Source organism: Huiozyma naganishii, chromosome 3 (assembly GCF_000348985.1).
Source record: "Huiozyma naganishii CBS 8797 chromosome 3, complete genome".
NCBI lineage: Eukaryota > Fungi > Ascomycota > Saccharomycetes > Saccharomycetales > Saccharomycetaceae > Huiozyma > Huiozyma naganishii.
Genome location: NC_035924.1, coordinates 19,492 through 32,706, shown reverse-complemented (window position 1 = coordinate 32,706; position 13,215 = coordinate 19,492). Strand labels below are relative to the sequence as shown.

At 40.8% G+C, this 13,215-nt stretch overlaps 6 protein-coding genes across 6 annotated transcripts; 4 read left to right on the top strand and 2 right to left on the bottom strand.

Annotated features, from left to right (window-relative positions):
• Positions 1-75: 75 nt before the first annotated feature.
• On the top strand, positions 76-2,523 carry KNAG0C00210 (uncharacterized protein; the record flags this gene model as incomplete). Its single annotated transcript, XM_022606712.1, has 1 exon — positions 76-2,523. The coding sequence occupies one exon, from the start codon at positions 76-78 to the stop codon at positions 2,521-2,523; it is 2,448 nt and encodes an 815-aa protein (XP_022463380.1).
• A 109-nt stretch (positions 2,524-2,632) lies between these two features.
• On the bottom strand, positions 2,633-3,961 carry VAC17 (Vac17p; the record flags this gene model as incomplete). The annotated part of the gene is made up of 1 exon (XM_022606711.1): positions 2,633-3,961. One exon carries the CDS (start codon positions 3,959-3,961, stop codon positions 2,633-2,635), a length of 1,329 nt encoding a protein of 442 aa, XP_022463379.1.
• A 515-nt stretch (positions 3,962-4,476) lies between these two features.
• Positions 4,477-5,556, top strand: CHA1 (L-serine/L-threonine ammonia-lyase CHA1; the record flags this gene model as incomplete). The annotated part of the gene is made up of 1 exon (XM_022606710.1): positions 4,477-5,556. The coding sequence occupies one exon, from the start codon at positions 4,477-4,479 to the stop codon at positions 5,554-5,556; it is 1,080 nt and encodes a 359-aa protein (XP_022463378.1).
• A 991-nt stretch (positions 5,557-6,547) lies between these two features.
• HMLALPHA2 (homeodomain mating type protein alpha2) lies at positions 6,548-7,159 on the bottom strand (the record flags this gene model as incomplete). Its single annotated transcript, XM_022606709.1, has 1 exon — positions 6,548-7,159. The coding sequence occupies one exon, from the start codon at positions 7,157-7,159 to the stop codon at positions 6,548-6,550; it is 612 nt and encodes a 203-aa protein (XP_022463377.1).
• Positions 7,160-7,367: 208 nt separating this feature from the next.
• HMLALPHA1 (transcriptional co-activator mating type protein alpha) lies at positions 7,368-7,805 on the top strand (the record flags this gene model as incomplete). The annotated part of the gene is made up of 1 exon (XM_022606707.1): positions 7,368-7,805. One exon carries the CDS (start codon positions 7,368-7,370, stop codon positions 7,803-7,805), a length of 438 nt encoding a protein of 145 aa, XP_022463376.1.
• Positions 7,806-12,065: 4,260 nt separating this feature from the next.
• Positions 12,066-12,887, top strand: KNAG0C00140 (uncharacterized protein; the record flags this gene model as incomplete). The annotated part of the gene is made up of 1 exon (XM_022606706.1): positions 12,066-12,887. The coding sequence occupies one exon, from the start codon at positions 12,066-12,068 to the stop codon at positions 12,885-12,887; it is 822 nt and encodes a 273-aa protein (XP_022463375.1).
• Positions 12,888-13,215: the final 328 nt, after the last annotated feature.

Genomic DNA, 13,215 nt, shown 5'->3' with positions numbered 1-13,215 from the left:
GTCTTCAACAACAATGAGCTCACACTATAGCAAACCAGAAAGTGAAATCAAGCCGGATACTCATCCAAGACAACCATGGGGAGTTGCATGACACCGAAGGAGAATATTGCTCTCAAGAAATTTACCAAAATCCAGAATGCTTGCACGGAGCTGAGAAATAGTATGGAAATCATTTATGAGAATGCTTTGACCGAAGATGAGTTGACTTCTCTTACTACGGGCTCAGAGATTGAAAAGTTTATCGCCTTTACACCTGCTTGTATGATCTCCACATATTTAGCAAACGCAAGGTCGTCTGTTGATATTGTCAAGATTTGTGATTACTACAAGTTCGACGAGAACATTTGGAGTAGCACGGCATTAATCAAAGAGCCAATTATCACAAACCCTATTTTAGAATTCCTGGTCTTAGCTCACAAAAAATTACAGAAGTCGAACACTGCCAAGAACAATGAATTACTACAGTTTGTTGGGGACAGCTGGCTGAAAAGTCTAATTGCTTCTATTTTGTATAAAAAGTTTCCTCATGCCAGTGCAAAGGCTCTCGAAAAGCTGAAGTCTGATCTTTTAACCAATGAAACCTTAGATCTATGGAGTGCCAACAACAGGTTGCTTAAATCCTTACCTGACCTCGTCACAAAGATGCATCCCAATGCATCTGAAGAAGAAGTCCTGAATTACCGTCGTTCCTGCTTCAAGGCTTATATTGGGGCACTAATATTGGACAGATCTCATCATGAATTAAACGATGTCGTTTCTTGGCTGTCATCCTTATGCGAAACTAGAGTTGGAATTCTCAAAGCCCAAAACTTGAGAGGCTTGTATGCTAAGAACTTGAAGGAACAACTGGTTCAATTTATGGAGGGAAATAAATCGGAAAAACCTCTGAAATTTATCACAACGCACATCGGTGCTTCCCATTCCTGTAAGGTTGTGATCGGCAGTACAGTGTTGGGAACTGCCCGTGGCGTGACTGCCGTTGAAGCTGAACGGAAGGCAGCTTCTATTGTACTGGGTAACGTAGAACTGTTAACCAAGTACACGGTGTATTCAGATTCTGTTCCAATCTACCAAAAGCCATTAGCCTCGAACAATTCTGAAAATAGCGAGGAAAAGGCTGTCATAGCCGAGTCCGAAGCGGTGAAAGAAAACGAAAACGCTGAGAACGAGAGAGCCAAAATTTTCTCTCCAATAGATGACGAGAAATTGACAGAGCATATTTTAAGCAAATTGAGTGAAAGACTCGAGTCCATGGTATCGGAAATAACTTTGAAGATTCTACAAGAAAAAAATATCAGCAGTCCAGACAATAATGAAAACTCCACCAAACCTGTACCAGATGCTCCAATTGCAACCGTTTCCACCGAAAATACAGAGAATGGCTCCGTATCCGAACTTCATGCTGAACAAAAGGAACCTGTTGATGATTTGATGGAACCCAATTTCTCTGTTGCTATGGAATCAGAAGAACCAGCCGAAAATTTGATTTCAAAGGGACTAGACTTTGCTTCGAATAACCCTGCGACTCTGTTTAACAAAGTTAAACAACCGGAGGTAAGCACTAAACCAGTTGAAAAAAGGGAATTTTCGGATGCTACCACATATCATAATCGAACCCACCTTAACTCTTTCATTCCTGACCGTAAGTTATCGACTCCTCCAATGGATGAGCCCGTTAACAACAGCAACCCACACCAACATATTGCGATTCCACCGTTGCCTGCTATGATTGAAAGAAAGGCGACAGATGCAGCTCACGTCAAAGAGGAAGTAGTGGCTCAAAAAAGTGCCGAAACAAATGACCATCAGAGTCCGGTAGTTAGCCGTCAATATGAACATGCAGCTGAACATCCACAGTCCAATGCTAGTCTCACTGGAGCGAGCAAGCTACCATTACAACACCAATTTGATAAAACTGCCAAAGCACAAGTATACGGTGCCGTGGGACGGCTTAATATGTTTCCAGAGTATGTGACTGTCCAGCTGGGCGTAAACGACTTCTACTCTTGTTGCAGCATCAAGGGTGAACCCGATTCCTTAATGGGTGAAGGACGGGGATTCTCCAAGAAAATAGCCGAACAAGTAGCCGCTGGTGCAGCTCTACAGAGCGACAAATGGAGGATACTGAGCGAGAAGAAAAAGAAAGCAGCTGCAGCATTGTTTGGCGTTGATATACTAGAAGACACTACCGACGATCCAATGAAAACGGGCAACAAGAATGAAGTGGACCATTATAAACATTTCCAGCCTGAGCCAGAGCCCGAAGTTGAAAAACCTATTGTACACACGAGTTGTGACAAGACGGCAATGGGCAGATTGCAAGCACTTTTAGGGGAAGCTGGATTTATTCCGGAATACAAGACTAGAATGCTAGCCCCCAGCCATTTTTACAGTACATGTAATGTCAGAGGCACGAGTGTCTTGCTTGCTGAAGGCCATGGTCTGACTAAGTTAGTCTCTCAACAGATTGCAGCGGAAAATGCTATGTTTAACAGTTCTATCGACGAATTTTTGGAGGACTGAACTCGTCTCTATTCAATCAAGAGGGCTTGGTACACAAAATGCCTAATTAAAGAAGATGTTCCTGTGATTGAAAAAATAATACAACTATGTAGGTATACGTACAATATATTTATAACAATAGCTCTGTCTCCAAGGCTTCGCTCAATTCGTTTTGTCGTACTTGGTGGTCAACGATTGGAGTAATCGGGGAGGTATGTCTGTTGTACCCATGAGGTTGTCTGACCGAGCTTCTTGATAAGCGGGGTCGGTTTGAAGTAGATATGACCAGTGTATCTCCAGTTATATATCGTCTATTTGTTTTTATAGCGGAATGCTTCTTCTGGGAAATGGCGCAGGTTCCAACCTCTGAGGTAATAGCGGCAGTAGAACTTTTACCAAATAAGTTCCAGCCGTTAAACACAGAGGTTGTCTTAGTATCCTTAGATGCTTCGGCGTGCGCGATAGACGATAATAAATCTTTTGACCGAGACTGTACAGAGAGCGGTTTCGTGTAAACAGGTTTACTGGAGACGAACACACTTTGTGCAGACGTTGTACCATTGGTAGCTGAGGGATAAAACTGCAACTTTTGGGCAGATGAATGTATCGGTGCCTTTTTGGCCACAGATAGTATGCTCTCATGAGAATTATATCTTCTTAATGGTTCGAAAGCTGCACCTTTGGAAACTACAGGGCTGTTGTACATAACAGTCTCTTGATCTGAATTGTCGTCATCACAGGGTGTGAGCTCTTTCTCATCTATATTATCAAACAGGTACAACGAAAGTCTATTTTTGGCATTGAAAGGATTCATTAAGGGCGAGTGGCTGGTCGGTTTTTGGCCGTTCAAGCTTTCATGGTAGGATTTAGTCAAGCGTATCGTTTGTTGACTACCATTTGAGCCTCGCAGGGGGGAACTCGGTAAAGAACTATGCAAACAATCAGCAACGTTCTCCGTAAAGTCACTCTTCTCCGTCTCCCGAGGGATCTTGATATGATTGCTATTGCGTTTAGTGGGTGATTTGGCGTTACAAGTTCTTTGTCTTTCAAGGATTCTTAGAGGCTTGGGTTCAAAGGAGTCGCTACTGTTTGTGGTAGCTTGAGATACTGGAGAGCCATTCTTCCTATTGGTTTCTGAAAGTTCGTTTAGACTCATGGCAATGTCTTGGAATTCGTACACCAGATTTTCGATATAGGACCGCCTGCCCTTGCGTATGGAACAGATGTTTCTTTCGCTTGCCAGTTTTTCCTTAATGTATCTTGACCTTAGACACAGCGAGTTTAATTGAGATAGATGCAAGTTCCGTTGCTGTGCAATGGCTTCGAACTTTTTCCTATCCACTGACGCATGATCCGTCAATAGCAGCTTTTCCTGCTGCTGCACCCACAGTTCCAATTGTAAGATAGCATCCTGTGACCGTATCAGAAGTCGATCCGTGACATCTTCCAAGCAATCCATGTCCACCGCAGCTTACGTTCTGACCGAGGTTAACTAGCCAGCCCTGTACCTCTTTCTCGATGAGATCTAAACAGCTCTGTATTAAAGACACAATTTCATTGTTTTCATTTTTCACTTTTCTGGAAACTGATAAGTGTTTTTTTTCGTTGCCTGAGCTCAGCTCAGCTTAGCCGTCCCCAGTGGAGTTATATCTCCGAACGCCGTGCCCTACAGGCTGAAAGACCCTGTCCTTCTGGCGCGGGCGTGGAGGAGTTATAATTCCGCCCTTAAGTACAGCGGTTATCGATCGGGCTCACTATGGCGGTGTTGACGTTTGGGGTAGGGGAATAAAAGGGAATGAGATGCCCATCGCCGTATATAAACGGCAAATATATTCAGTTGGGAATGGTTGCAGAATTGATTGTACAAACAAGTGCTTCAATCTGTCTCAAAAGTTCTTGACACTTTTATTTTAGGTTCTATAGTAAATCTTTGAAGAGCTGTGACAGATAAATTAATTTATACAACACACAGACATGTCACTAGTTTATAACAAGACCCCATTGCTCCGCCAGTTTTTCCCGGGCAAAAATCTACCTCAACTTTTTTTGAAGTATGAATGTTTGCAACCAAGTGGGTCGTTCAAAAGCAGAGGTATTGGGAATTTGATTTTGAAGAATGCGATGAGGATTCAAAAAATCGGTGAAAGACGCGCCCACGTTTTTGCGAGTTCCGGTGGGAATGCTGGGTTTGCCGCAGCGACAGCGTGTCAGAGATTGTCCCTTCCATGCACCGTGGTTGTTCCAACTGCTACCAAGACTCGAATGGTGGAAAAGATTCGCAACACGGGCGCTAAAGTGATAGTCAATGGTGCCCATTGGAAGGAGGCCGACCAACATCTCAAAAAAACAGTTATGAGCCAAATTGATTTGAAGACTACGGAACCCATTTACGTTCACCCCTTCGATAATCCAGATATTTGGGAAGGCCACGCCACTTTGGTAGATGAAATTATGGAAACTTTGAACTCACAGAAAATCCAAACTGAAAATGTGAAAGGTATTGTGTGTAGTGTTGGAGGCGGAGGTCTTTACAACGGTATAATGCAAGGGTTAGAGAAACATGGCCTTGCGGAAAAGATCCCCATTGTAGGCGTTGAAACTAGGGGTTGCCATGTTCTTAACACTTCGCTGAATTTGAATAAACAGATCGAATTTGAAAAAATCACTAGTATCGCAACGTCATTAGGTACTGCCAGCATCTCCAAACAAACATTCGAGCTTGCTAAAAAGTACAATACTCGCTCTGTTGTGGTAGACGATTCCAAGGTCATAGAAACGTGCTTAAAATACACGAGGGACTTCAACATGGTGGCAGAACCCGCCTGTGGGGCTGCGCTTCATTTGGCTTACAATGTAGACATATTGGAAAAAGCATTGGGCCATAGCCTAACTCCCAACGATGTAATCCTTGTCATTGCTTGCGGAGGGTCCTCTAACACTTTGAAAGATCTCGAAGACACCTTGGTCACACTAAATAGCAAGTCAATTCCATCACCTCCTGAGTACTGGATCCCATCACAGGTGTTGAAAAAAACTCATATAAAACAATTATAGGTACGATAAGTAACGTGTAAGGATGGAATATGATAGACTACCGGAAATGCCCATAACATTTAAAGACCAGTGGGTGATGGGGTGGAACCGACAACACCCTTTGGTGAGTTCGAGTTACAAACCACTGAGATGTCAAAAACACCCAGATCTCCTGTACCTTTTTTGGGTCGATTTTCCTCAGATTTTTCAAGTGAAAATGTGTCATGTCGGAAAAAAAGAATACAGAAATGCGGGGGAATGAGCTTCAAAACAGGCCCTTGGCAGCTAAAAGTGTCTAGCTTATAGCCGTTCGATTGTTTTGCTTATATGTCTATTCCAACCAAAGTGTTGGATGGTTTTTGAGTTCCTTTCAGTTATACATATATATAGATAACTACCTATATAATGTTGTTGATCAACAGTGTAGAGAGCTGGAAAGGTATCTCTACAAAAGCCCAGCGAGTATAGAGGGGGAGATTTGACATTTGTGTACCGTTGTATTGTTTACTGTTTTGTTTACTAGAAGTTTGTATATTCTAAAATGGGAGCACGCAAGAAGCAAAATTTGAGAGTGCATGTTGTTTACTCCAAATGTAACGAAGCTATTAAAGTATGTTGTCAGTTCGTATTTTACTCTCAGGGAGTATTGCCCCTTTTCTACTACTAACACAACGCATTCAATTTCAGGAAATCCTTGTATCGGGGCTTAATGTACCAGAGAAAAAGGGACTTTTAAAAGACTTGTACGAAACATATTCTACAATCATTGAACAAAAGAATAGGCCGGTCATTTCTAGGCGTACTCGTTTATTCTTGGAGAAAGTGTTTACTAAGAAACAATGGTTAACAAAAGAAGAAAGACAATTAATTGCAAGAAAATGTGGGATCAGTCCGTTGCAAGTAAGAATATGGGTATGTTGAATTTTGAAAATGTTTTTGTTGGTTACCTTAAGTACTAACCCTAAGTAGTTTATAAAGTGCTATATACCAAAGTGCACTATTTGGTCTTCTTTCATTCTTGTAGCAAATCTTGGATAACAGGCGAGACATGGATGCTCTTCTCTTTCCGTCTTCGATTCGAAACCCAGTTTCTTATTTGCATCTTAGAAAGCTTGGTTTTAAACTCTAGCTCGTGTAAACTTCTCTTATCTAAGTACGGTTTTTCATGATGCTTCTTATACCAATCTTCTAGAGTTTCAGTGCTATTGCTAGAAAAGCGGTGTCCTCGACAAGGTCTCATACTTTCTTTCCGTTTATTCATCATGTCTTGCGTGACAACACTAAATACAAACTCATTCTCACTAGTAGCCGGATCGTTATATTCTTTTCTCTCAAAAAAGAAATCTTCAAAGCTCTTCAACAACGAAGCTATGATTTTACTAAATTGATAGGTCATTCTTGCTTCATTTTTCAAAGTTACTGACAAGTCATTCTTACCCACTAGCTTCGTCAAAAACAACAGAATACCTTGGAGTTGCATTTGCAACTCCCCATGATTAGAAAGGAGCTCTTTCGGAAAGTTCGAGCATATTTCGAGTAGTTGGCTGTTGATGTTTTTGAAGTCTTTATCAAGACTGGAACAGTCTTGATTATTCAACAGGTCTTGTATCTCTATTCTATTCATTGATGTTGTAGTTTGTGTTGGTGGGTATTTCTGTTGCTCTGTGAATATACTTTCTTCACTCGCCTACTTGAGGTTTTTTCAAAGAAGAAAATATAATATAAAGAAAAGTGTAGGGAGCGTTATCATGAAACAAAACCATTTCTTATATATATATAAGAAAATGGATTCAAAAATTCAATAACACATCATCGTAAAAGAAAGCAGCACAATGTTTAGCAAAAAACCTCTATTCAAGATGAACATCACCCAGAGCCACAGTTCAAATAAAAGTATCAGAAAACGAACCAGAAGACCTAACTTGAACTCTTTTGCTTCCACAAATGCAGCAAAAAATACACCAAAAATCCCAGATCCTAATATAATCCGAGCAGTCTTATTTAGAAACCTAAACGATGATAGGAACATCATCTCACATGACGACTCTTCATCCCTCAGCGCCAAAACTATAAGGAGCCCTAGGGAAATTTGTAAGCATGGATCTTTAAATTCATTCATTGCTTTTAGAGCCTACTATTCTCAGTTCGCAAACGGCATAAATCAAAACAAACTCTCATCTATACTTTCCAAATTCTGGAAGTCAAATCAAAGTCAACAAACATTTTGGGACCGTTTAACGGAGCAGTATAAACAAATAGATCGACTATAGTATATTTCATTCGTTATCACATTTTAGAACGCTTCCATCCAATCTCTTCCCCATTTGACTCCCACTTTATTGAAGCATGAACGTGTAGTTAGTAGAGGATATGAAAATAGGAAAACAAAAAAAAAACGCAAAAATACTTCCCTCACAAAACGGGAAATTTAGAAGTTCAGCTTGTTTACTGATAGGAATTATACCGTCAAAAAGAGTACCACTGTGTTCCGTATGGCTTTTTAGAATATGGAGACCCGTTTCATTTGTTAACTAATTTCAAAAAAAATGACCTGGAAAGAAACTTGACCATGGCTTTTTATCAATGTAGCGTCCATTGACATGTCCAGCAATATTGGACCAAATATCGTCCTACATATTGTGTAGAGGGTTTATCAATCATAAAACCTGCATGCTTTTGTGCTTTAATTGTTTTTCCGTCTGTTTATGCAGTGCAATAATTCAGCTGGTTATGCCATTAAACATCTCAGTCTTTAAAAGTGTGTCCTTGAAGAACACCATTTCAATCAAAGTGTTTTAGTTTAGGATATTGTCTTGAAGAATGCACCGTTCATGACCCTTAAGTTATTCGAACTGCTCATTGCCCAGATTTCATGCGTGTTTAATGAAAAACACAAAGCGAAAAAGATAGATGTTATACGTGTACTGTTAACCAAATTGATTCTCTCTGATACTTGGAACACTAAATAGTCCCTCACAACTGTGACAATCGAAGAAAAAGGGTGCCAATTGTAAGATCACAATGGAAGTAAACATAATGGTCAACATTATAACTAAAAAAGAAGTCCAATAAACGTGAGCCTTGAGTTCAGTTCCCACTTATTACGTCTGGTACCCCTTCGCGTTTGCTAATAACGGAAGGGTGTTTGCCCTACACAACGAAGTGCCAATACACAACCAGATCAAATTGCTCTTCTGTATTATTTTTTTCCTTCCGTACTATCAACATTTGCAAAATGCCGGGTTACTAATTACAAACCATCTTGAATAAGATCAGCTTGCATTTGAGAGGTGGAACATTCTCGTCAGTAGGCGTCTACCCTTATTCTTTGCTACTGGTAGGGATTGGGCTTGTATGTACATTTACAATGTCTCTTCCATAATACAGATGGATCGTGTTATTGTTATAGAGATTCTGCAAGAAAAAGGCTAGTTTACGGACAATTGTTTCCATGCATTCTTATGCAATAATACATATTCAATAGACAAGAGACCATTAAAAACATAGCACTTGTGATAATCTGATCTTAGCAACTCACATGGCAAGCTTAAATTGTTCCAAGCTTTGGATGAATTTTATTTGTTTCGTTGTCGCTTGTATTTTACAATATAGTACTGCTGTAGGAGCTACGATCTGTTGTAAGAGCTGTATGCGAGTAAGGCCATCAGAAATTTGACATTGATATCATGCTTGTAGTTATAGCGTTTGCTCTTCGTTATTTGAAAGCTTTTACTAGGAAAGTCTTGAATCGAGAGATGGTCCTGAAACTGTAAAAGCTAAAGCCGAAGGGATCAAATAAGGTGTGTAGGACCACCTGATGTTATTATTTACACTATCTATATAGTAATGCCATGTATAACAGATAAAGGTTTTGTAAGTTTTATCATCTGGGAGGCCGCGAGGATAAACTGTAGATATCCCCTTGTGATGGAATCAGAACCCAATATTGAACGAAATACAGTAGCGTAAAATATTATGAAACAGACCCAAAAGTGAGCATCCATACATGTCCAGTAGTTAGAACATATATAAACCGTAAGACATCCGTTTTGACATTTTTCAAACCCAACTTTTGGTGCCGAATTTCTTTATTAAGAAGTCAGAGAGCAAGAAAACACAACTGATAATATTGGTTTGACTACGCATATGGATGACTTGTTTGTTGAAGAACATTTATGTTGCCGTGGCTATCCATTATATTAAACTATGTTAGATGTTTAGATATGACTTCTGGTGTATACTAGTATTTAAGTATATAATTCGATGATCTCTCCTGTTTTGTACCAAAAAAGTCAGTTTATTTGAAAAAGCTATGCTTTATATATAAGGAATTTTATCAATTCACAATGTGCTATAGTAATTTTTAATTCTCATGTTTATGCTTATAAATATTATCTTATCATTATCGTACTGTTTATATCTATGTTAATATCTTACCAGCTTCATCATAAGCATTTTCTATGTTCAGCATCTCAGCTTCTGGTTGGTTCTTGGGTGCGACATTTGTTGGATCTTGTCTTTCTCGCCGTGACTATCCATTTTAAGTAGAGTATGAGAGATGACTTAGCTAAATTGACTTCTTAGTTATACTATATAAGTATAAGGTTCGATGGTCTCTTCTGTATGTCCAGAAAGATAGAGACCAATACTATAGATATAACTAGTCTTTATATATGTGAGAATTTCCCAGATATTCTCAGAATAGAATTATGTTTCATAGTGCGACATACGTGGCAATATTGTTATACGTTTCATAGTTGCCACGTATCATTATATTTGCCGCGTATCACTATAGTTGCCACGTATCACTATAGTTGCCACGTTTCATTCTCATTTCATATAATGTTTAAACCTATGATGATATCTTATCACCCCTATAATAGTCATTTTCTATACTCAGCAACATTAAGAGGTTGTCTTGAAATATGCCAGTGCATAATGTGGCCTTCGTCTTGTCTCGAACGTTCTCCTCACAATTCGGGCTTATCACATTTCGCTGTACTGTAGCTTATTGGGGAACAGGTCATGAATCCATTGTAATGAACAGATCTACGATTTACCTACAGCCACTTTAAAAAACGCAAACAATTTTCTGAAATTGTGCTTGCTTCGATAACTCATTGATTCAACACCCTCATTGGCGACACTTCACTGTGGCAGAGTTGAACTTATCCCAAAATTGGCCATAGTCATGTCATAAGTAAGTCAAATATGTTACAAATAAAAAGTTAGGAGTCATTGAATACTCTAAGTTGACATTGTAGGTTGGTTATGACGGCTTCCTTACCTGATCTTTGCGAGTAATTACATGTCAGTCAATACACACGAGCCAAGAAACCCCGGGTTTATGTCGAGACAAGCGGGTGTTTTGTTTCAAGATTGATGGCTCCAAATATCCTTACATTGTGAGTGATCCTGAGGCGTCTGGTTGGCAGTAACCTGTAGTTTCATTTTGGGGGTTATTTCTGGAATGAAGGGGGCGAATATTTCCGTATTGTCTTTAAAATACGATCAGGGAGAGTTCACACCGTTTTCTGTCAATACCATAGGCATATATATCTGCTTCAATAATGAGCAGTTGAAGAGTTAAGATTCATTTGACGATGTGGTAAGGTAATACGTTGATTCAAGTTGGGGTATTACATTCTAGAGCAAAATCCATGGTGCTTGACAAAGAGCTGGGCTCTTTAGTTCCTCGTTCTGTTTGGAACACGACCGCCAAACAGCCCTTTTGGGTCAACGACCGCAGAGGCTAAAAAAAAGATTCAAATAAATAGTTGTTGATGGGCAGTGTCGCCGTGGAGGGAGCAGCTATTAAAAGTGTTGTTAGTGTTCGTGATAATTGTAGTGCATGTCAACATTTGCCGATACATCACTTTACTTCTAGGCACTGAGACAGTGCGAAGTCAAGGAACATGCGTGGAGTTGTGAACATATTCAAAAGGTTCACTATCGTTGATGGGTATCTTGTCTGTAGCACAATGAACAAAAAGAAGGAACCCACTAAAGTCTCTTATTTAATCCGGACAGAAAAACTCATATTTCAGAGAAGGAAAAGGCTACCATTGGATGAACATGACCTTGTCGATTTAGAAGAAATGTACGACCGAACAGAGTCTGAGTTCATCCCATGCGATTCGAAGCTGCTCTTCGAGTTTATGCTTGTCAACATGAGGAGAGTGTACAAGGACGAGACCGGTTTGCACAGCACGCTTTTAAATTTAACAGTTAAAAGAAAGAAAGATGCGTCGTTTGAGATTCCGGTGGTCCGCGTCAAGCCTATGTCCAAAAAGGCAAAGTACTAGTACCGTATCGATGACAGCAACATTAAAGCCTACGCTCTGCCCAAATTCAGAAAGGGTATTGATGATCAGAATTTAAGTGGATTCTTTAATAGAATTTTGAAACTTCAGCCCGTGTCGTTGTCCCAAGACCTGAAGTTGCTCACCGCGTACGGGAACCTGCGAGAGGACGTCAGCACTGCCGTCTATGATTTGTTCACTGGATGCTATTCTAACGTTCACTCAGGCATGAATGTACGGCACACTTGGTGCTTGTTCCACGAACAGACTAGTGAGTTTCCACCCAAATATCCACTACACACTCAAAAGGAATACGCTCAACTAGTGTCGCCGTTTTTGTACTACGACTCAGTAGCGCACATGCTCAGCCACGCAACGGGACTTTCAAAGCCAGTGCCAGTTTTTGACTTGTGGATCGGATTGCAGATTACAGGAGAGTTTAAACAAACGTACGCACAGTACTGGTCGGAGATTGTCACTGACGCTCGCTACGCAAAGTACTTCGCTTTTTTGGTGCAACTCGCCGCTTTTAATTACCAAAAGACAACAGACGAACGCTCAGTATTTATTAGCGTAGAGGACCTCCGCCGCGTACTGCATGCCGTGCAGGCATGGATAATGTTTGCTGCTCAGTACCCAAAAACCTTGCACGATAACGAGGATATTAGCAACGTATTCACCGGTAAAAGATCACAGGCGTGGGTGTCGCTTACTAAGACGCACTCTCTACTGTGCGACCAGCTGAAGAGGGAAAGCAAAGTGGTCAAAGACCTCGGACCCTTCCAGTGCACCGTGGGAGACAAGAAGCTATCGAACGAGTACCTTGTGGAACTGTACAGCGACCACCAGCGCGAGTTCAACAATGCAATGCGGGATCCTAGAGAGCTTTTCAATAATGTTCTGACCGTGGACTTTCTTGCGCGCCGATTGCTCAGGGACCGGACCATCGATGTTTCCGAGGACCAAGGAACTGTCGATTCGTCAACTCTTTGTAGAAAACACCGCGGCAGATGCGCTCCCGTGCAAGAGGCAAGCAGTATCTGCTCATGAAAGGAAAAAGGTTTTCGGTCTCATCAACATCTGCGCTCGTGCTATTGTGTGGATGATATCTATCGCGGCAGCTGGACCGTACCGGTTTACACAGATTGTTCGTTTACAGTTTTCTGGTAAGAACCTGAACCTCTACGTGACGCAGCCATCCGCTGTCTGGAGATCCGCCCGACGTACCTTAGAGATCAACCGAGCTGCCTGACGCGATAACCTCCAATTACTTGTTCTACTACACGGTGATGCTCATCCCAATGCGCAATAAGGTGGTCGGTCCTGATTTTGCTGGCATGTCCTGCAATCTCAACAGTGAAATGGGATTGGTGGTCGA